This window comes from Callithrix jacchus, chromosome 10, assembly GCF_049354715.1.
Source record: "Callithrix jacchus isolate 240 chromosome 10, calJac240_pri, whole genome shotgun sequence".
Classification (NCBI taxonomy): Eukaryota; Metazoa; Chordata; class Mammalia; order Primates; family Cebidae; genus Callithrix; species Callithrix jacchus.
Genome location: NC_133511.1, coordinates 6,648,655 through 6,671,605, shown reverse-complemented (window position 1 = coordinate 6,671,605; position 22,951 = coordinate 6,648,655). Strand labels below are relative to the sequence as shown.

At 37.5% G+C, this 22,951-nt stretch overlaps 1 protein-coding gene across 6 annotated transcripts in view; it reads left to right on the top strand.

The window, feature by feature from the left end:
- GUCY1A2 (guanylate cyclase 1 soluble subunit alpha 2) overlaps nucleotides 1-22,951 on the top strand; it is a 420,406-nt gene that overhangs the window by 229,028 nt on the left and 168,427 nt on the right. For all 6 annotated transcript variants that reach the window (XM_054241317.2, XM_035264420.3, XM_078339369.1 and 3 more), the window contains exon 5: nucleotides 4,070-4,555. In XM_054241317.2, coding sequence (XP_054097292.2) covers nucleotides 4,070-4,555 — 486 coding nt within the window. The remainder of the gene's footprint in view (nucleotides 1-4,069; nucleotides 4,556-22,951) is intronic.

The window sequence follows — 22,951 nt, the reverse complement described above, 5'->3', positions numbered from 1 at the left end:
CCCCTTTAATCATTGAGGCACCAGAGACATATCATTCTATTAGTACTTTCATAAATTACATTTTAAGGATCTGAAAGACCGGAAACCACATCTAGAAGTGCCCTTTTTTTGTGTAACTGAACTGAATTTTAACGAATAGGCATGCAAATAGCAGCTTCATCTTTATCTGTATCAACAGTTTCTCTCTTTTCAACTGCCCATTGTGAACTTCTCTGTAGGGTTGTTTTGCCTTCACATTGATTTATATTTAAAATTATTTGTTTCGCTTCTCTCTCTCTCAGCATCAGGCTTCCACAGTGGTTAAGAATGTTTCCTTTGGAGTCAAGCTAATGGGTTTGAGTGGTGACTTCACTGCTTATTAGCTGTTTATTCTTAACAAGTCTGTTAACCTCCCTAAGTCGTAAAACTGAGGATAGTAATAGCTTTCAAAAAGTTGATCAGTAACAAAGTATTCACTGAGTGTTAATTAAATACTCAGACAGTACATGGCCAACAGCACGTCCTCACAGATGGGTTCAGCTAGTTACAGGCATCATCCTCATCAATCATTATCATCTCTTCCAGTTTATACATAAGGAAACCTAGGCTTTGAAAGGATAAGGAACTGAACCCGGGTCTGTTTTTTCATTTAATCGTCAGGAGAGTTGAAATTCAAATTCAGGCCTGACTTCTTCCAAATGCTTCTTTTCAAACTATTATGTAACACTGCCTCAAATGATTTTCTTATAAAACTTGAATCTCCATGAGAGCATGGATTAGTCCACGCTTGAGATACGCAAAAAACATAAAATGTGTAATGTACAGTTATATGACCCGGACTTATTCCATTCTGATTACTTATTAATAACAGAGGTAAATCCTTTCATAGAAATATATGTTCATTAACATACACGAAACCCCTATAACATGAATTTACCTATATGACAAACCTGCACATGTACCCTCCAAATGAAAATAAAAGTAAAATGAAAAAAGAAGGCCGGGCGCTGTGGCTCAAGCCTGTAATCCCAGCACTTTGGGAGGCCGAGGCGGGTGGATCATGAGGTCAAGAGATCGAGACCATCCTGGTCAACATGGTGAAACCCTGTCTCTACTAAAAATACAAAAAATTAGCTGGGCATGGTGGCGCGTGCCTGTAATCCCAGGTACTCAGGAGGCTGAGGCAGGAGAATTGCCTGAACCCAGGAGGGGAGGTTGCGGTGAGCCGAGATTGTGCCATTGCACTTCAGACTGGGTAACAAGAGTGAAACTCCGTCTCAAAAAGAAAAAAGAAAAAAGAAATAATGCAGATAGTTTAACAGAACCTGAACAATCAAGGTTTGTGATACCCATTTGTTATGCTTGCCAGTTTCTGAAATCTGACAAATGTTAGGACAATTAATTTTTCTGATGTCTTCTGTGCGATCTCATTGAAACTTCAATATGATGTAAGATGCAGTGAAACCTTATATAGATGTTTCTATTTTAAGCAATTTTCCACAGTTCTTTTACATACAGATATATAGTTCTTATAATAGTTTTGCTTATTGCTAAGTTAATAAATGCAGATCAGGGTGAATTTCTGAATTTATAATTATAATGAGAAAATTTGAGAAGGGTACTTTATATTATTTTCCAATTTAAGTAAAAATGCATTGATGGCAGAGATACAAATGGTGCTGTTGAATCTGCCCGTTCATTAAATAAAAATTCATTGATAGAAAACGTTGAAAAGGAAGTTATTCACTTTATTTGTTAGGGCTTCTCTTCAATGACTTGTTTTTCTATAGTGTAGCCAATTGGTAACTTTTTATTCTTTCAGGGTCTCTTTACATCGAGATTTCAAAAAACAAACTAAAAGTCACATGTAAATCAAGAACATATTTACTGTTTTATATTTTTTAGACAGGAATTTGTACTATTCAGTTCAGACTTTTTATAAATGTTTAAAATGTATTACATATAGGAATAATATATTAATGCATGCATGCATACATACATACCCTGATTCCATGTTTAGAATTAAGAGGAAGATGATTAAAGCAAAAGAGAATAGGTCTAGTTGTGATGGTAAATGTGGAAGTTGATACCTAAGAAGAAAAGAGAAAGAAAAACAAAACAGGAGCCAATGGAAAAAATGAGAAAGAGCGGAGTCCAAGGGATGAGGAAGAGAGACCAGCAGAAGGGGAGACAAGCACCAAGTGAAGAGAGAAAGATGAAAAAAGTATAACCTGAAAGCAGAAGAGAAAAGAAAGAAGAAAGCAAGATAGAGAAGAAAAAAGAAATAATTGGAAAGAAACGTGAGGAGAGAGAGAGAGAGACTACATAGAAGTTTAAATGTATGAATATCAGATGTCATCATTGCCATTTAAAAATGTGATTAACTCTAGAAAGCTTCTCAAGGTTTTTGCTCTAATGTCAATCTTTAAAAAAATTGTATACTATTTTTTAAACTATATGTATCTTCCATACCATGCCCTTAAGATCCTAATAACAAGAAAATATGTATTATTAACAACACTTCTCCTCCCAAAAGCTTACGAAACATATATAAAAAATCTGTAAATATTTTACAAGACAATTCTTTTATTTTTACTCAAGCCATAGCCTGCAGTACTTTGAAAGCCCGTTTTAGGTGGTGAATTTAGAGTGTCTTCTTCCTCCTATTCTCTGGCCAATATTTATCTGGTTCTCTACCATACCATGATGTTTTAAAACAGGAACCTTATTTTATCTGTCTTTATCACCCAGAATAGAGCATTACTAGTAAATAGAAAATACTCAATAAATATTCTAGTGAATAAATGAGAGTAATATAAATAAAAGGATGAAATACAGAAATTTTACATAAAGTGGGCATTTAATTTCATAAAAATATAACATCAAGCATGATTTCATTTTATTTTCTTGTATACAAGATCTTGGTGAATGGTACAAGGGAGCAAAGTAAAAATATTAACAGACCTAAAAATCCAAATCCCCGTAGTTTATTCCATATTTGTTCAGTACCACCAGTTTTTATCAACTAGCTTAACTATTTAGCTATAAAGAAGGAAAATACATGTCTTGAGTGCGTTCCATGCGACAGTGGAACATATGAAACCGATGCACAGTCCCAGTTGGTCGACTTTTACCCTGTTCTTTCTAAGTAATTGCAACTAGCTTCTTTTCCAGGTGTGCTTAGTCTAACCTTGGTCCAATCCAAATAGCTATACTTGTGGCCACATCCTAATGTCACCTTCCTTTCCTACTGGTGCTCATTGTTCGACCCTCTGAAGGTGTTCATTAGTCTACCAGGCATACACCTATGTTCACTGTTTTCCATTAAAACCCCCTCCCTAAAGTCTCTAGTGAAAGGGCACAGAAAAGAGGAATAGAACTAAATTATTGTACCCTCAGATTCTTTATCTTATGGCCCAAATTCCTTTAGTGTTACAATTAATATTTTTTCATTTATTTTTAGCTATATATGAACATGCTAATTGGTAGTTATTTTATGGTAATGCTAGCTTAATGATATCTGGTTTATCTTTTTAGTTTTAAGAATAAGTGAACTGTCTGCTAATTTAACCAGTGCCATGATTAGTATCTTTTCAAAGTACTATCTATAATGGTTGAAAATGACTTATGTAAGTCCAAACAACTACTTTGATTCATTGTAACCTCCTGGATTTATTTTCTGAAAGGAGTATTATGTAATGACAGTTAAATACAATTATTTTGACTGGGTTTATCCTAATTTTATTAGTATTTTGTACATTGAAAGCTTTTGAATTGGCTCATAATCCAGTTTCATGATGTACCTGGGAGTATCATCTTGAATAAAAAATGTTTCATTTTTCACTGATCTTATTTTCCGCTTCTTTATTGTCTTTAGAAAGTATCTGAGTGACATTTAAATAATTGTTTCTCTTCAGAACCATGAATTTTAAACTGGCTAAAAATTAGATTTTAATTTGCTTATATGAATGCAGTAACGCAGTATTGCTAATCAAACATTTTTGTTTTTCCTGTTCATCAGATAATATATTAAATTTTGTAAACCCACTATGTGAAGAGTACTGATCAAAGTTCCATGTTACTTTCGCAGGTGATGGAAGTCAAAGGACAAATGATCCATGTTCCAGAATCAAATTCCATTTTATTTTTGGGCTCTCCATGTGTGGACAAGTTGGATGAACTCATGGGCCGAGGGCTCCATCTCTCAGACATCCCTATCCATGATGCCACCCGAGATGTCATTTTGGTTGGTGAGCAGGCAAAGGCTCAAGATGGCTTGAAGAAAAGGATGGATAAGTTAAAGGCAACTTTAGAAAGAACTCACCAGGCCCTGGAAGAAGAGAAAAAGAAGACAGTGGATCTTCTGTATTCTATTTTCCCTGGTGATGTGGCCCAGCAACTGTGGCAAGGGCAGCAAGTTCAGGCCAGAAAGTTTGATGATGTCACCATGCTCTTCTCAGACATTGTGGGCTTCACAGCCATATGTGCCCAGTGCACTCCCATGCAGGTCATCAGCATGCTGAATGAGCTGTACACCAGATTTGACCACCAGTGTGGATTTTTGGATATTTATAAGGTAAGGATGCTTAGTTACTTATACATACATGTTTTTAAATCGTAAATTGTCATCTTAATTAAATGGATTTTTTAACTTAAACTTGATACTAAATAATTGACAACTCTTTAATTTAGAAATCTTTATAGAGGATACAGCTATTTCTTCTTTATGAGTAAACTTTCAGTATGAGTTGATTTGTAGTGTGGACAAAGATAACTGTGAAGAATCTTGATATTTCTCAGGAAGAATTCTATATAGCTACTCCTCTAAATTTATTTTTATTAAAAAATTAAACTTGTTGAATCCTAGGCAACTTTTCACCACATAATTATTATTTTAATTGCTATTGAAATAAAAATCGCAGAGGCAGTAGAATTCTTTGTAAGAACCACAAATCTTCTGATTTTATGAAGTGAAAAGAGCTTTGCTAGATTTAAGTGTGTGTAGAAGTTGGGTAGTTATGTATAATAACCATATCACAGAGAAAAATAAGCTACAGGCCACCTCTTATGTTAGAAATGTGAAAGGAAGCCAGGTAAAACTAGATGCCAAGAGGAAAGAACTAGATGGAGTGGCCCACGTGGGGCTTCCACAGTGTCTACAACATGAGACACTAGTCTCTGAATTTGTGGTTGCCTCTCTGTCATTCATGTCATTACTCCATGTTTTCCTATCATTAGGTAGGTGATAGAGTAAAGGATTATAATTGTAGTGGTAGAATTCAGGTAAATTAAGCTATAATAAGACCATTCTGCTAAAATAATCAAGCTTTCTATAAAGTAGGGGGCTGGGGAAGAAGCTGTGGATTTTACTCTGCATATATAAGCACTGAGAAAATGAAGGTCTTTACGGTGCTCAACTACCAGATGTTACAGGTGTGTGATTGCTAAGAGCTAGGCAAATTGAAGAAAGCCTGGGTTGTAATTTTGTTTCTCTTGTAATTAGAAAGGCAAATTTTCAGTGAAAGTCAACATAAAACAACATACTTACTACATAACACTTTGCTTCTCAGATTGTTCTCACATCAATGACATAAGGAACCAGCATCTGATTCTGTCAATTGGTCGCATTTACATAATAATAACAAATAATGGCCTTGGCTGTTGAAGTAAATTAATGTCGGTTTTGCCTCATTTTACCTTTGTCTTTGGCAACAGCTTGGATTTTGGATGAGCCAGGGTGAAAGACTTCTCCAGTTTTTCTCATTCCATTCCACCAGGGTTGCAGCATTCCAGTGCTATTTTAAATACAGTCTTTAGCATTCCCATCTTTTCACCTTTAAGCACTTAACTTGACTCTTCTCCAGGTCTGAACCACATTAAATAAAGATATGCAGTGCCTCAGTCTCATAGTTACAGCATAAGCATTTCAGTGAGCTTTCGTATACCCAAAGAGCTTAGAAAAGCATCTGGTACGTGGTAACAAATGTAAATATTAGCTGCCGATAGATAGAACTTCTCAGACAGGTGTACCTATCTAGACACACAGGGATGTGTGTTATGTGATTATATGTGTGTGTGTGTGTGTGTGTATGTATGTGTGTGTGTGTGTGTGTGTGTATACATAGTGTGTCCAGAGCTTTTTGGAAAAGAACAAAATATCTCATTTAATCCCTCCATGAATAACATGTGGCATGTACATTTTCAGATTTAAAAAACTGAGTTTTGGAAAGGATAAATAATCCAGATAATATGGCTCATAAGTCAGAATTTGAACTGAGACTTGTCTGATGCTAAAGCCGATAGGTTTTGTACAAATTAGGCTGTGGTCTAGACAAAGAATAGATTATAGAAATAAAGAACGGAAACTGTTTAAGAATGATGTTACAGAATCAATAACTGTAGTTATATTGAGTTGGAGATTCTCCCATCTGCCATCTTTTCTCTTTGTTAGAAACCAGCCAGCACCTCTGTCTTCACTCCTCCTATGGAAAGTGATATAACAAAAGAGGTATTTGGGGAGCAGTGGTCCCAGCTGCAGGCAATAAGAGGTATATTTTAAAAATAATGAAATGGAATAAAAGCTGATCTGGTTTTAAAAATAATCTTTCCCAGGTAACTAAAAATGTTAGTGATAAAATACTTTTCCCTGTCAGAGTAAAGGTAGAGGCAGTGTATTCCCATCACAGCCTTCAAGTGTGGTTTGCAAATGTCCATGGTGTTAAACATTGAGTGTCAGGTTTGGATTGGGAAGAAGAAACAGTAAGACAAGATAGGGCAACCAGGAAATACTAGGTCCAAAATTCTATTAGATTAGGGGACCTCATGTGGAAAATCTGAAAAACAACAACACCAAGTTCATATTGGCATGGAATGCAAGTATTAGAAGTCTAGCTGGAAAAGCAGAGTTCAGGCCAATTAGCAATGTAGGAGGAAATGCAGGCACACTCTCAGGGAATGCAAGACCTTGGGACTGGGCACGAGGGGACTAGATGACAGGAATTGGAAACCAGGCAGCATGTCTAGGTAGAAAGTACAAATATGGGTATCAGTGCAGACTGTGATAAAGAAGCATAGTCTTCCCTGGACAGAATTAGGCTTAGAGTCAGAGGGTGCACAGGACAAGTCGACAGCATCAAAGGGGAACTGAATATGGCAACCTCATCAAAGGATGTAGAGATGTCCGCTGAGCTTTTCAATGCTAAAACGGGATTAGAGTCACTGAGATACTAGAGTTAGGAGGTTGGTTATATCCCTCCTTGAAAATGCAGGGAATGGGCTTGGGGACACTCTTGGAATTAATACAATTTGAAAATTACAAGATACATTGAGTCCTTCTAAAAATCTTTTGAGGCCAATGAAAACACTGCGTTAACTTTATAAATTCCTAACTCCTTAAATTGAATACCAATTAAAGGAGTCAGAAAAGCCATGCAGATCATGTACATTATTTAATTTACACCAGTTCATTATTATGCTTTAGTCTTCTATTAAATGTAGACTCCTGCTAACTATAATTCCTTCACCACTTTGTGGGGGAAAAATCTAGACATTCTGTCTTAATACATTTGTGCTGTCGTAATAGAATACCTGAGACTGTCATCTATAAAGAACAGAAATTTAATCTCTCACAGTTCTTAAGAGTGGGAAGTTCAAGATGAAGGTGCTGGCGTCTGGGTCTTCTTGCTGTATCCCCACGTGGATGAATGCAAAAGGGCGAGAAAGAGCAGAGGGGAACCTATTCCTCCAAGCTCTTCAGATAGTGGCTCTATCCTCATGACCTCCCATTAGGTCCCACCCTTAACACTGTTGTACTGGGGATTGAGTTTACAACACATGACTTTTGAGGAACACCTTCAAACCATAGCACATTCTGAAATTGAATACAAAATGCAAAAGTGAATAGTGATAAATATCCATGAGAGAGATGCTTGTACATAAGTTTTTATATAAATGATCAGTGTAGGCTTTTGACTGTGAATGTTAATAGCCCCGGGAACCTGAGAGCCAGGCAAGCCCTTCTGGTCTGAGTATCTTGGTGAAGCCCTCGCAGCACCTGAGCTTGTGCATTGAACAAGGAGCTGCAGCAGACCTAAATCCCCATCTTTAACCTGTGTAAAAGCTGAAAACAGATGTTTCTGACAGAGTTTCAAGGCTGCACAACTTTATGCCTCAAGAGCTTTGATTCGTCTTGACATTTGATAGGAAGCTACGGCAGCGCTCTGCTCTCCACTGGACCTTCAGCCTTCAGAAAATGTGGCAGATTCTCAAGGATGTCACTTTAGTGTGAATTAGATTTAACAGAAAAACGAAATGCTTCACTTCTCCCTTGCTTTCTTGTAAACTTGGGTGCTTAGGGTACTGTTGGAATTTTATACTTATGCATATGCCATTTTACTACATTTAGTAAAGAGCAACTGCTTCATCTTTTCCTGAAGATTTACATATTTTCTCTTTTAACGATCTGTGTACACACTTTTAAAATTGAGTGCTGTTAACGATTTATGTTAATTGTCTTCGGCAGTGTCCATCAACATCAGCATCATTTACTTTTGCTGTTTTGTTAGAAATGAAGCAACAGTGTTTTTTAGTAAGTTAGGAAAGAATTTCTTGGGTAAAAAATGTATTCAACTCATTCCTCACTCAACAAACATTTAGAACTCATTTGATAAGGAGGCATGACTACCATAGAACCTTAAAAATGTTATGGAAATTAGGATGTATTTTTAGAACACTTTTAATGAATAGAAAAGAACTCATTTATATGCTTTCGGAGGTAAGGTGAAAGTCACAGATAAGCATTCTGTTCTGATAGTTTTTTCTATGGGGGGAGTTACATTGTTAGTTTCAAAATACCATAATGCTGTAAAAATTACATGAAGAGGGTTTAACCTCATTTATATGTTGGCCTTTGGCAGCCTTTGGTTGGAGATAAGGAAGAGGTAAGGGTGAGATACTTTTCTTTCATTCCATTCAGCTGAGGCTGGAATCCCAGTGCTATCTTGAGGGCACTAGTTGGAGTTCTCATCTTTCCACTATTCATGGCTTATTTAATCTCGGCCTCAGTTTTATCACCTGTAAATAAGAGACTAATTTTATCACTTTATAGTCCTATTTTATGAGCTTTTAAATGAGATTTATGTAAAGTGCTTAGAACAGTGTTTGCTTCATGGTAGTAAATGTACATATTAGTTATTATTGCTTTTCAAACAGATATATCTGGTCCTGTATGAGAGGCATGTGTGTCTTTGTGAGTGTGTGTGTTGTATCTGTGCAGGCATTTTTATGTACATAAACGTGTATCCAGCGCTTACTAGAAATAGATAAAATGCTTATTTATTTGGATTTATTCTTTTAGATTATTAGAATTGCATTGTATGCCAAAGACTGTGAAGGAAGGGTAGAGACAGAAAGATAAGGAGGGAGGGAGAGAAATAGCTTTCTGAAATGCATTATTTGTGATACGTTCACGGGGCCTCAAAGATTCTTAAAGATGGATTCATCTGCGTACTCTGAATTATAATATGGAATTTATAAAGAAGGCAGTGTTTCTTAAAGTCCTAATGACTTGTGGGATGTCTGTGACCAATACTATCAAACTGACCCCCAAATGTCCATTTTTTATATTCTAATATGACAGCCTGAATTATTTTTCCTCTCTATATTCAAAGAACATTCCTTTTAGTGTTGTGGCATATTCTGAAGATAGAAGACTAAAATACTTTAAATTGCTAAGCAGAAATTAATATTAATGAAGTGTCTTGCTGAATTTTTCCAAAGTATTTTGGGGTTATTTTTGTCCCTATTGATATTTAATTTCCAAAGAGCGGTGGCAACTTCAGAGAGATTGATGTTTTTGATTTTTACAAACAAGTGGTATGAGCTGAATATTTATGACCACCCCCAAAATTCATGTATCGAAGCCCTATTTAATGTGATATTATTAAGAGGTGGAGTCTTTGGAGTTAAGTTTAGATGAGGTCTTGAAGGTGGGGTCCTCAGTGATGGCCTTAGCATCATTGTAAGAAGAGACCTGAGCCTGCTTTCTCTCCTGTTTGTGAGGACACAGTAAGAAGGCAGTCACCTGTAAGCCAGGAAGAGAGCCCTCACCTGGGAAGTGAATTGGCTGGCATCTTGATCTTGGACTTTCTAGCCTTGAGGACTATGAGGAATACATTCCTGTGGTTTAAGCCACCCAGTCTATGGTATTCTGGTATAGCAGCCTGAGCAGACTGAAATCCCAAGAGAAGATATATCACTTCTACAGGCAGTGTGGAAATTTATTTATGATACAAGACTCTAGTAAGTCTCTTAGCAGATTAGTCCATGTTGCTAGGATCTCTTACATCTAATAAGAATAAATGCTACCCCGTGATGCAAATGAAAGATTTTCATTAGCCTTACTGTGTATGTTATTACACAGTATCTCTCTTTTATATATATCAATAAACTGCAAAGATGTTAAGCTCTAAGCTCAAACTGCTCATTTATCTTTGCCACTAACCACTTCAGCAGAACAGTATGAACAACTTGCTTTAGTGTGGACATAGGGTGAGTTAACTAAAATGGAAATTGATTTTCTAGGCAGGACAGCTATCTCTCACTTGTCTGATAGGATAGCCTTAATACAATGTGCAAATCTCACTGAATTGAGGTGTTTTTATTTCCCATTTTAAATAAGCAAACAAACCTTTAACCAATGCTTTATGTAGCAGAAATGCTGTAAATACTTCTCCCACTAAATGCCGCTTCATAACAGTTATTTTAAAAGTAAAAATTTCTGAAAGTAAAATGAAATAACAGAATTCACATTTAGTAAGTACAAACTGTGTTCCTGAGTCAGTGTTAAGTGCTTAAGTTGTGATATTTATTTTATTTTCTAGAACAATCTTGTGGAATAGGTGTTATTGTCCCTTTTGTCTTTTTAAGTTTTTTATTTCAATTTTTGTGAGTCCATAGTAGGTGTATATATTTATGGCGTACATGAGATGTTTTGATACAGGCATGCAATGCATGATAATGACATCATGGAAAATGGGGTATCCTTTCCCTCAAGTATTTACTTTTTGTATTACAAACCATCCAGTTAGACTCCTTTAAAATGTACAATTAAATTTTTAACTATGATCACTCTCTTGTGCTATCAGATACTAAGTATCCCGTTTGAAGATGAGTTTAGTACATTGCAAATGTTACTTGAATTTAGTTCTTATTTAGTTTAAAGCTCATATTTTAGAAAGCAATGGTTTAGGCCAGGCGTGGTGGCTTATGCCTGTAATTCCAACAGTTTGGGGGCCTGAGGCAGGCAGATCACAAGGTGGGGAGATCGATGCCATCCTGGCTCACATGGTGAAACCGTGTCTGTACTAAAAATAGAAAAATGAGCAGGGCATGGTGCGTGCCTGTAGTCCCAGCTACTCAGGAGGCTGAGGCAGGAGAATTGCCTGAACCCAGGAGGCAGAGGTTGCAGTGAGCTGAGATGGTGCCACTGCACTCCAGCCTGGGTGACAGAGTGAGACTCCATCTCAAAAAAAAAAAAAAAAGAGAAAGAAAAAAGAAAGCAACGGTTTAAATCATTCATGTGTCAGATAGCTAGTGTTTCTAGTTACCTAGATGCAGAAGCAGGACAAAAATATTGTTCTGGCATTTATATATTATAGGTTTGTGCAAAAGTAATTGTGGTTTTTGCCATTACTTTTAATACATAAATGAGATATTTATTTATTTACAAATTGGTATGTTCTCTCCAGCTGCTTTTTGTCTGACTGACAAATTACCATAGTTCATCGTTTTAAAATGAAAACAATAGTATGTCTCAGGACTATTCTGAGGCTCAAAAGAGCTAAGAGCCAAAGGTCCTTATTACAAATACGAGGCCCTCATTGTGGTGATTAAAGGTTGAGCATGACTTTGTAAATTGCAATTTGAATTCTAGCCTAGAGGTAAAAATATAACTAGGTTTCCTTTTTTAAGGTATTCAACAAATGTGCACTATTTTTGAATATGTGTTAGACATCATAAATACTTGTTCTCTTTGGCTTCCGGAGGTTAAAGAGAATCTTTGTACAAAAGTTAAAAGAATAATTTCAGCACAGTATAAGATCCTTATGAAAATCCGTGTTCCTAACAATGAAACAGACTGGCTGAAGCATATGCTCTGATCACAGGGGTGATACGCCACAACCTTTTGTCAGGGCAGCTAGGAACAGTTCCCAGTAGGTCCCTAATTCTGTGAGGTTCTAGGAGTCTAAATTCTTAGTGTTGGAGCTACATGTAGTTTGCTAGGAAAATGTTTTCACACTGCAAATCAATGCTGTTGCCTCCCTATTAATAAGTTATTCATCCATGGCAGGTTTTAAAGTATTTGTGTTTATTTTTGCAAACATTTTTTAAAGTGGAAAGATGAGAATTTAACTCTGTCATCTTAAATTTGGGTTAAAATGAATATAAATGTTCATAAGTTTTGATGCATTTTGCAAGTTTTGAAATGGGTAACGTGACTTTCAAGTTGGAAAAATTTGCTTCAGTTGAAGCAAAATCCCTGTTAGACTGCTGATCTAGCTGTATATTTCGGGGGTGGAGGGTGTACACCTGCACAATGTATTGGAATCTATGAAAGTGGCCTATTAAGATAATGCTGTTCTTACGATTGTCCAAAGCAATGTTCCGTGTTGTATTTTCCTGTGAAGTCAAAGTTTAATATTGGATAGCTTTTTATGCTGTCATCAAAGGGCAACTTTGTGTCTCTCTCTTTTTCCCTTACTAAATTCCATAACTGGTTTCACTGCCTCATATCCGATGGGGCATATTTCAGCACTCTGATTAGTATAAGGTCCTTTGACCGTCAGAGAGAGCCCAGGTGAGGACTGGTTTTATTGCTTATGACAGTGAAATGACAGCTAAATGTAGGGGAAAGGATATTAAAGTCTGAAAACTGATTTTAATTATATCTTTGTCACCTAATTAAGTCATATAACTTATCTGTGTTCAGCTTCTGCATCTATAAAATCGGAGCAATATTATAGGTCTGACATATTTGTTGCAGTTGACACAGAAAATTTGTTCAGCAAATGATTGTTTGGAATTTGTCTATTCATAATTCAAAATAATAACGAGATATAGATGTGGGAAACTGTAAATTAAACAACAGTGGCAGCAGTTGACTCCATCAGGAGTTATTCATATGAAGGAAGACCAAAATCAGCGAGAAGGTCTTGAGGAATTTGCTATGAAAGAAGGCACAGGACTGGCATTAAGAATGCCTAATTCTTGCCAGGTATCATGCTAAACTTTTTATATATGTTTATTCATTAATTTCATTTTTTATAAATAATTAGTCATATACTGTATTTAAGTACTAATCTAGGCATTGGGTAATAACACTATTGAGATATTTTATTTATTTTATTAGATTTGGATTTCATTTTGGATTTTATTTATTTTATTTACATATTTGTTTATCCAGCTTTTTTGAATTATATCAATAATTAAATACAAATTGTATAAGTTTAAGATTTACAGTGTGATGGTTTATGCATAAATTGTGTAATGATTATTACAATCTAATTCATAGTTGATCTATTATCAGATATAATTACACTTTGTGTTCATGAGTGTGTGTGTGTGTGTGTGTGTGTGTGTGTGTAGTGAGGACACTTAAGATCTACTCTCTTTCCTGATTTCAAATATAAAATACAGTATTATTAACTGTAGTTGGCTTACTATCTGGTAGGTTCCCAGAATGTAGTCACTTTATAAATGAAAATTTCTCCCATTTGACTAGCATCTTCCCAGTTTTTCCGCCCTCACCCCTTGGCAACCACCATTCTACTCTCTGTTCATATGAGAAAAACAAGAGAGTTATTTAGATCCTCACTATAAGTGAGATCATATAGTGTCTGGCTTATTTCACTTAGTGTGATGTCCTCCAGATTCATTCCCAAAGGCAGGATTTTGTTATTTATTATGGCTGAATAATATTTCATTACATATAGCTGTGTGTGTGTGTGTGTGTGCGTGTGTGTGCGCACGCATGCGCACATGTATCACATTTTCTTTATTCATTATCTGCTGATAGACACAGGTTGATCTCACATTTTGGCTACTTTGAATTATGCTGCAATGAATATGGAGGTGCAGATATATCTTCAACATACTGATTTCATTTCCTTTGGCTATGTATCCAGAAGTGAGGTTGCTGAAAATATAGTGTTTTTCATAATGGCTGTACCAATTTACATCCTCACAACCTGTGTACAAATGTTCCCTTTTCTTACACCCTCACCAGCAATTGTTATCTCAGACTTTTAATAATAGTTATTCTAACAGGTGTGAGGTGATATCTCATTGTGGTTTTAATTTGTACTTCCCTGATGAGTATTAATTTTGAGCCCTTTCATATACCTGTTGGCCATTTTTATGTATTGTTTTGAAAAATGTTTATTCAGGTCCTTTGTTCATTTTAAGATCAGGCTGTTTGGTGTTTCTGCTATTGAGTTGTATGAGTTCTTTGAATAATTTGGATATTAACTTCTCATCAGACATGTGGTTTGCAAATATTTTCTCCCCTTCTGTAGGTTACCTTTTTCATTATGTTAATTTTTTTTGTTTTTTGTTTTTTTTAATACAGAATATTTTTAGTTTGCTGTAATCCCACTTGCATATGGCTTTTTTGACTGTGTTGTTGCTGTATCTGAAAAACTCATTGCTAAGGCCAGTGTCACAGAGCTTTGTCCTGAAGTGTTTAGCTAAGAGTTTTACAGTTTTGAGAGTTACATTTGTGTCTTTAACCCATTTTGAGTGGACTTTTCTGTGTGTCATAGGAAAAGGATCTAATTTCATTTCCCCAACCCAATCTAGCTTCCCAACCAATATATTGAAGAGAAGATCCTTCTTCCATTGTGTATTCTCGGTGTCCTTGTAAAAGATTGTGTAGATTTAGTTCTGGTGTCTCATTCCATTCCATTAGCTTTGTGTGTGTTTTTATGCCAGCACCGTACTATTTTCATTATGATTCCTTAGTGATTAGTTTGAAATCAGGAAATCCAAAGGCTCCAGCTTTGTTCTTTATTCTCAAGATTATTTTGACTATTGTAGTTACATATGAATTTTAGGATTTTTTTTTCTGTTTCTGTGAAAAAGGCCATTGGAATTTTGATAGGGATTACATTGAATTTGTAATCACTTCAGGTTCTGTGGGCATTTTTACAGTATCAATTTTTCCATTCCATGAACACATATTTTTCCATTGGTGTGTCTTCTTCAATTTCTCTAACAATATATGATAGTTTTCAATGTACAGATCATTCACATCCTTGATTAAATTAATTTTAAGTGGTTTATTCTTTTCATTGCTATTTTAAATGGGATTTTCTTAATTTTTTTTTCAATACTATGCTGAATACAATAGGGAAGAAAGGGCATCATTGGTCTGTGCTGGTTTTCAAGGAGAATGCTTTCAGCTTTTGCCCATTCAGTATGATGTTGGCTGTGGGTTTGTCATATATGACTCTTATTATTTTGAGATATGTTCAATACCTATTTTATTGAGAGTTTTTTTTAACATGAATAGATGTTGAATTTTATTGAAAGCCTTTTTCTGCATCTATTGAGATAATCATGTGGTTTTTATCTTTAGTTCTGTTATTTTGATGAATCATTTTGTATTTCTGCCAGGTTTTTGTATCAGGATGATGCTGGCCTCATGGAAGGAGTTAAGAGGAGTCCCTCCTCAATTTTTTGGAATAGTTTCAGTAGGAACTGATATAAATAAGTTCAGTATAAGATTTATAAAACCAAATTTTATTGGTGTTCTAAAGGAATCAAATATATTATTTTACTGAGGACTGGGGATCCTTTCAGAAAAGATATGGTATAAGAAGTGAATTGGAAGCATGTGACAAATTTGACTTCTGGAAGAGGGACTAGGGGAGTCTTTTTTGTAAATCTATACTTATTCTGAGGGAATAAAACATAGTAATTCCATAGATACATAAAAATTGTAGGATTTATGGGCTAAGATTGTCTTCTTTAAAAATGAATTATTGAGGAGTGGAGCAAGATGACAGATTAGAAGGTCCCACTGATTGTCTACTTCTCAGAGACACCAAACTGAACAACCACCTGCATGCGTGTGCGCACGTGTGCGCGCGCGCGCACACACACACACACACACAAATACCTTCATAAGAAGCAAAATCAGGTGAATACTCACAGTATCCAATTTAAACTTCATATCTCTCAAAGAGGCACTCAAGAGAATATGGGAAAGACAGTCCTCAACGGTTGACACTACACCTTCCCAATCTCCCCTGCAGGAGCTACAAAGCATGGAGAAATTTGTGCACTTGAGAGAAGACTGCAGTGATTGTGAGACTTTGCATTGAACTCAGTGCTGTCCTGTCACAGCAGAAAGCAAAACTAGGCTGAACTCGGCTGACACCCTCACACAGAGTGAGCGTTTAGACCAGCTATAGGCAGAGGGGAATCACCCATGCCAGTGGTTAGAACTCAGTTCTGCCAAACCTTGCCACCATGGACTAAAGTGCTCTGGGGTCTTAACTAAACTTGAGTCAGTCCAGGCCACAAATATGGCAAGTTTTAGTGCTGAGGTGGGCTTGGAGCCAGTGGACTTGTGGGAGACACAACTTACTGAGATACCGACTTGGCAGCTAAGGAAATGCTTGCAGCACCCCTCCCCCAACCCCAGGCGGTGCAACTTGCATCTCCAAAAGAGGCTTCTTCCTTTCACTTAAGGAGAGGGGGAAAAGTAAAGAGGACTTTGTCTTGCATCTTGGATCCAGCTCAGCCACAGCAGGATAGTGTACTGGTCCGAGTCATGAGGTCACCATTTCAGACACTAGTTCCCAGACATTTCTAGACACACCATGGACCACAAAGGAATCAAGATCCAGTCCTGGCAGGACCCATCATCCAAAGAGTTACCTTGGGCTCTGGGTAACCACAAATGATCCCCAGATCCTATTCTGTGGGCCTTGAGCAAGACTCTAGGTGCACTGGCTTCAAGTGAGACTTGGCAATATTAGTTGCAGTGGCTATAGTGAGCAACTCCATCTGGTTGAGAAAAGCAGAGGGGAAAGTAAAGGGGCGTTTGTCTTACACCTTAGGTGCCAGCTTGGCCACAGTGAGGCAGAGCAACAAGTAGGCCATTCGAGGTTCCTGAGTCTAGGCCTTGCTCTTGTGTAGCATTTCTGGACCTGGACTGGGCCAGAGGGCAGCCCATTGCCCTGAAGGATGGGCCCCAGGTCTGGTAGCATTCATGCAAGCTGACTGAAGAGCCCTTGAGCCTTAAGTGAATATCAGCAATAGCTTGTCTGATGTCCCACTGGGCCTATGGTAGTGCTGGCCACAGGGTGAGGCTCCTCTCACTGTGGAAAGGGGAGAGAAGAGTAGGAAGGTGTCTCATGGTTTCAGGGAGAGCTCAACCACACTAGAACAGAAAACCAGGTAGAGTTCTAAGGTTTTCATTCCAATCCTTAGCTCTCCAGATGGCATCTCTGGACCTCTCTGGGCCTTGGGGTTACTCGCTGCAATGAAGCCAAGGACACAAGCCTGACTAACTTTGCCACCTGCTGCTTTTAAAGCCCAAGGGCCATACGAAAACAGGTTGTGGTTACAGCAGTGTTGTGTTGGCTTTAGGTCTGACCCAGCACTGTCCCAGTGTTGGTGGCCACAGCATTGTTTGTGTCCCTCCATCCCAAGCCCCGGGTGGCTCGGCACAGAGAGAGAGACTCCCGTTGTTTGGGAGAAAGTAAGGGAGAGAATAAGAGTCTCTGCCTGGCAATCCAGACAATTCTTCTGGGTCTCATCCAAGACCACCGAGGTGGTGCATCTGTGAGGGTACAAAAATGACAGCATTACTGGGCTTGGGGTGCCCCTAATGCAGCTCTAAATCAGATGGCTGTAGATCTAGGGTTTAGATCACAATGCTCGGGTCCTTTCAAATAGCTGGAGATCCTTCCCAAGAAGGACATGTATAAACAAGACCAAACTATAAAGACTACACTAAATTCTGAACTCTTCATGGAAGACACAGTTGAACGTCAACTAGCACCAAGATCATCCGGGAAAACGTGACTTCACCAAATAAACTAAATAAAGCACCAGCGACTAATCCTGGAGAAACAGAGATATGTGACCTTTCAGACAGAGAACTCAAAATTGCTTTTTTGAGGAAACGAAGAAATCTAAGTTATCACAGAGGAGGAATTCAGAATTCTATCATATATATTTAACAAAGAAATTGACATAATTAAAAATACTCAAGCAGAAATTCTGAAGTTGAAAAATGCAACTGATACACTGAAGGATGCATCAGCATCCCTTTAATAGTAGAATTGATCAAGCAGAAGAAAGAATTAGTGAGCTTGAAGACAAGCTATTTGAAATACATTGTCAGAGTAATAAAATAAAATACCTAGAAATAAACTTGACCAAAGAAGTGAAAGAACTCTACAATGAAAGGTATACAACACTGATTCAAGAAATTGAAGAAGACACAATGATGGAAATATATTCCATGTTCATGGATTGGAAGAATCAGTATTGCTAAAATGTTCATAGGACCCAAAGCAAACTACAGATTCAGTGCAGTTCCTGTCAAAACACCAGTGACTTGCTTTACAGAAATATAACACTTAATCTTGAAATGTATATGGAATCACAAAAGACCCAGAATAGCTAAAGCGATACAGCAAAAAGAACAAAGTTGGAGGAATCACATTACCCAACTTCAAATTTTACTACAGAGCCATAGTAACCAAAATAACGTGGCACTGGCATAAAGACAGATGCATTGAGCAGTGGAACAGAACAGAGAACCCAGAATATATCCATATATCTACAGTTAACTAATTGTTGACAAAGGTGCCAAGAACATACATTTGGGAAGGGACTGTCTTTTCAATAAATGAAGCTGGGAAAACTGGATATGCATATGCAGAAGAATGAACCTAGACCACTATGTCTTGCCATATGGAAAAATCAAAATAAAATGGATTATATGCTTAAATCTAAGACCTCAAACTATGAAACCACTAAAAGCAAACATTAGGGAAACTCTTCAGGACATTGGAGTGGGCAAAGATTTCTTGAGTAATATCCCACAGGCACAGGCAATGAAAGTGAAAATGGACAAATGGGAATAAATTAGGTTAAAAAATTTCTGCACAGCAAAGGAAACAATTAACAAAGTGAAAAGGCAACCCACAGAATGGGAGAAAATAATTGCAAATTACCCATTTAATAAGGGATTAATAACCAGAATATATAAGTAGTACAAACAACTCAATAGGGAAAAAAATCTAATAATCTGATTTTAAAGTGAACAAAAGGTCTGAGTATGTATTTCTTAAAAGAAGAGAAATGGCAAACAGCTATGCAAGTCAAAACTATGATATGATAGTATCTCACCTCAGTTAAAATGGCTTTTATCCAAGACACAGGCAGTAGCAAATACTGGAGAAAATGTGGAGCAGAGAGAACCCTTGCACATTGTTGTTGGGAATGTAAATTAGTACAAGCTATATGGCAAATAGTTTGTAGGTTCCTCAGAAAACTGAAAATAGAACTATCATACAATCCAATAATCCTACTCCTAGATATATGCCCAAAAGAAGGGAAGTAAGCATATGGAAGAGATACCTGCACTCCCTGTTTATTATAGTACTATTCACAATAGCCAGGATTTGAAAGCTACCTGAGTGTCCATCAACAGATGGGTGAATTAAGAAAATACGGCACATGTACACAATAGGGCACTATTCAGCCATAAAAAGAATGAGAGCCTGTCGTTTGCAACAAGATGGTTGGCCCTGAAAGTCATTAGGTTAATTGAAACAAGCCAGGCACAGAAAGACAAACTTCCCACATTCTTTCTTGTGGGAACTAAAATTTAAACAATTGAATTCATGGAGATCGACAGCAGAAGGATGGTTACCAGACACTGGGAAGGGTAGTCATGGGGACGTGCGGATAGGTAATGGACACGAAAGAGAAAGAATGAATAAGCCCGGCCAGGCGAGGTGGCTCAAGCACTTTAGGAGGCTGAGGCGGGTGGATCACGAGGTCCAGAGATCGAGATCATCCTGGTCAACATGGTGAAACCCCGTCTCCTAAAAATACAAAAAATTAGCTGGGCATGGTGGCGCGTGCCTGTAATCCCAGCTACTCGGGAGGCTGAGGCAGGAGAATTGCCTGAACCCAGGAGGCGGAGGTTGCGGTGAGCCAAGATTGTGCCATTGCACTCCAGCCTGGGTAACAAGAGCGAAACTCCGTCTCAAAAAAAAGGAATGAATAAGACCTAGTATTTGCTGGTACAACAAGATGACAATAGTCAAAATAGTCTAATTGTACATTCAAAAATAACTAAGAGAGTATAATTGGATTGTTTATAACTCAAAGGGTAAATGCTTGAGGTCATGGATATTCCATTTACCCTGATATGATTATTATACATTTCACACATTTAGTAAAATCTCTTTCATGTAAACATAAATATGTACTGTGTACCCATAATTAAAAAAATCAAAAAATTAATAACTGGAAAACAAAAATCCTAAAAAACAAATTCTTAATGAAATATTTTCACTTGATGTGCTAATTGGGTCACAGAATTTACTTTTGTAACATCAATTAACATTATTCAGCACTCCTTACGTGTTTTTTCAAAATATAGCATTTGCCATTCTCTGAGGGTATGTTTAAAGTTCTGGTAAATCAGAAATCCTTGAAAAATAATAGACTGAATATTATTCTATAAAAAGAGTGAGTGGATGAATTCTAGGTAGAGCAATAACGTTGAGTATTAACATGGTGGTGGGAGGTACAGAAAGTTTGCAAAGAACATTGAGTTATCCGTTCTGACTGGGACATGGAGTAAATTACACTGGTAGAGGTGGATGAACCTGGGAAACTGGAGCCCTGTTGTTGAAGATCTTACAGGACTGTTTATCAGAAAGAAATTTTGAATTGCCCACATCTAAGAATGATTTAGAATGAAATTTTGATATTTTGATGCATTTCTGGATATTTTCATGTATTTCTCTTTCCTAACATGCCTCAGTATTCAATTTCCTTTATGATAAACAACCTGGGATGTAGAAACAGTATTTTCCACACAATGGAGATTCCTGTGCAGGAACTGGAATGCACATTGAAAGGTCTACTGAGAGTTTTATCAGGAGGAGAGCTTTCTGTGATAGGCAGTCATTTGGAATCCATTTTCCTTCATTTGGGAGTAGTTCCCAGGCCAAATCACCGTGCTATTTATATCCATGACCTCCTTTCCAGCACTGTACCAGCTGAGCGCTGTAGACACATCCTTAAAAGCACCGTATTTGGGTCAAAAATATCAGCGCAAATGAGTATGATTAGACAGATTTTTTTTTTAAAGAAAGAATGAAAAGGTATTTTTTTGTTTTGTCTTGTTTTGTAAGTATCCTTGTCAGTAACATCCTTAGTAAAACTTGCTTCCATTTGAATCTCTAAATCATTATGTACAGCGAGCTTGGGTGTGTTTAATTGAGCTCAGCAAACTTTCTTTGGCTCACTGAATGCCTCCCGTGCCAGATGGTCCTCAGCGTGTGTTGTGTGTGCGTGTGCACATTTGGACTGGTCGTGTGGTCTCACTTGCAACAAACAAGGACATATCTGGAAAAGTTTATTATCCCCTGTGGATAGAGTGGAAGACAGAAATGAGTACATGGGACTAGCTGGGGTCAGGTTAGAATGGCTTTTCTCCTTTCTGAAGGCCACTGCTCTTTAAAAAAAAGGGTGACTCTCTGGGTGAATATTTTACTGCTTTTTTTTTTTGAGACGGAGTTTCGCTCTTGTTACCCAGGCTGGAGTGCAATGGCGTGATCTTGGCTCACCGCAACCTCCGCCTCCTGGGTTCAGGCAATTCTCCTGCCTCAGCCTCCCGAGTAGCTGGGATTACAGGCACGCGCCACCATGCCCAGCTAATTTTTTGTATTTTTAGTAGAGACAGGGTCTCACCATGTTGACCAAGATGGTCTCGATCTCTTGACCTCATGATCCACCCGCCTCGGCCTCCCAAAGTGCTGGGATTACAGGCGTGAGCCACCGCGCCCAGCCCTGTACTGCTTTTAACTCACTTCATATACAGAAATGTTCAGACCTTGGGAATCACTGAACAACTGGAGCTTGCGAATGCAGGTAGCTGGGCCTTATATCCATTTTTTGATTCGGTAAATCAAATGGAGCCTGGGAATGTAACTTTTAACAATAGCGTCTTGGTGATTCTTAAGCAGGTTGACCTGAATTTTGCAATCGAAAACTTTGTTAAGGGCCAGTTCTGACCCCTGAATGTAGAAATCGGATGCAATTTAAAGCATCTAATAGAACTCTTATGGGCATCCTGGTACTGTACCCAGGTCCAGGGGTGTAAAGTTAATATGTAGCAGGGGGAGAGGAGATACACACACACACACACACACACACACACACACGCATGCACGATACATACTGTGAGAGTGATAGAAGTTTGTCCATCAGATATGGTTGTAAGAAAGTTACAGATTCTCCCCTTGCCAAACAAAAAGAAAGAAAATGACAGATCCAGAAACTGGGAAAGAAAACTTGAAAATACTGCGGGCTGAGTCCTGAGATAGACTGTGCCTAGTTTGCAGTTTTGTCTGGGATGTGCCCTAAAAGAATTGTGTACTCAATGAAGTGGAAATAGTTTTTCTTCTCTTTTTGCATCTTCTCCTTTAAAAGTAATATGTGTATTCATGAGGCTTTCAGGGGCCTTTAGGAAGAATAAATAAGCCTAGTTTCAATCCATCCTCTCTCTTAGGGTCTCTGATAATAATCAGCTTTGAATTTAAAGCTGTAGTAGAGAAAAAAGCTGCCCACGTCTAAAAATGGTGGTGGGCTTTAGGAGCAGGTGACCTTTTATTTTCCTGAGCCTGTGCAAGGAGTGGACACCTATGTACAC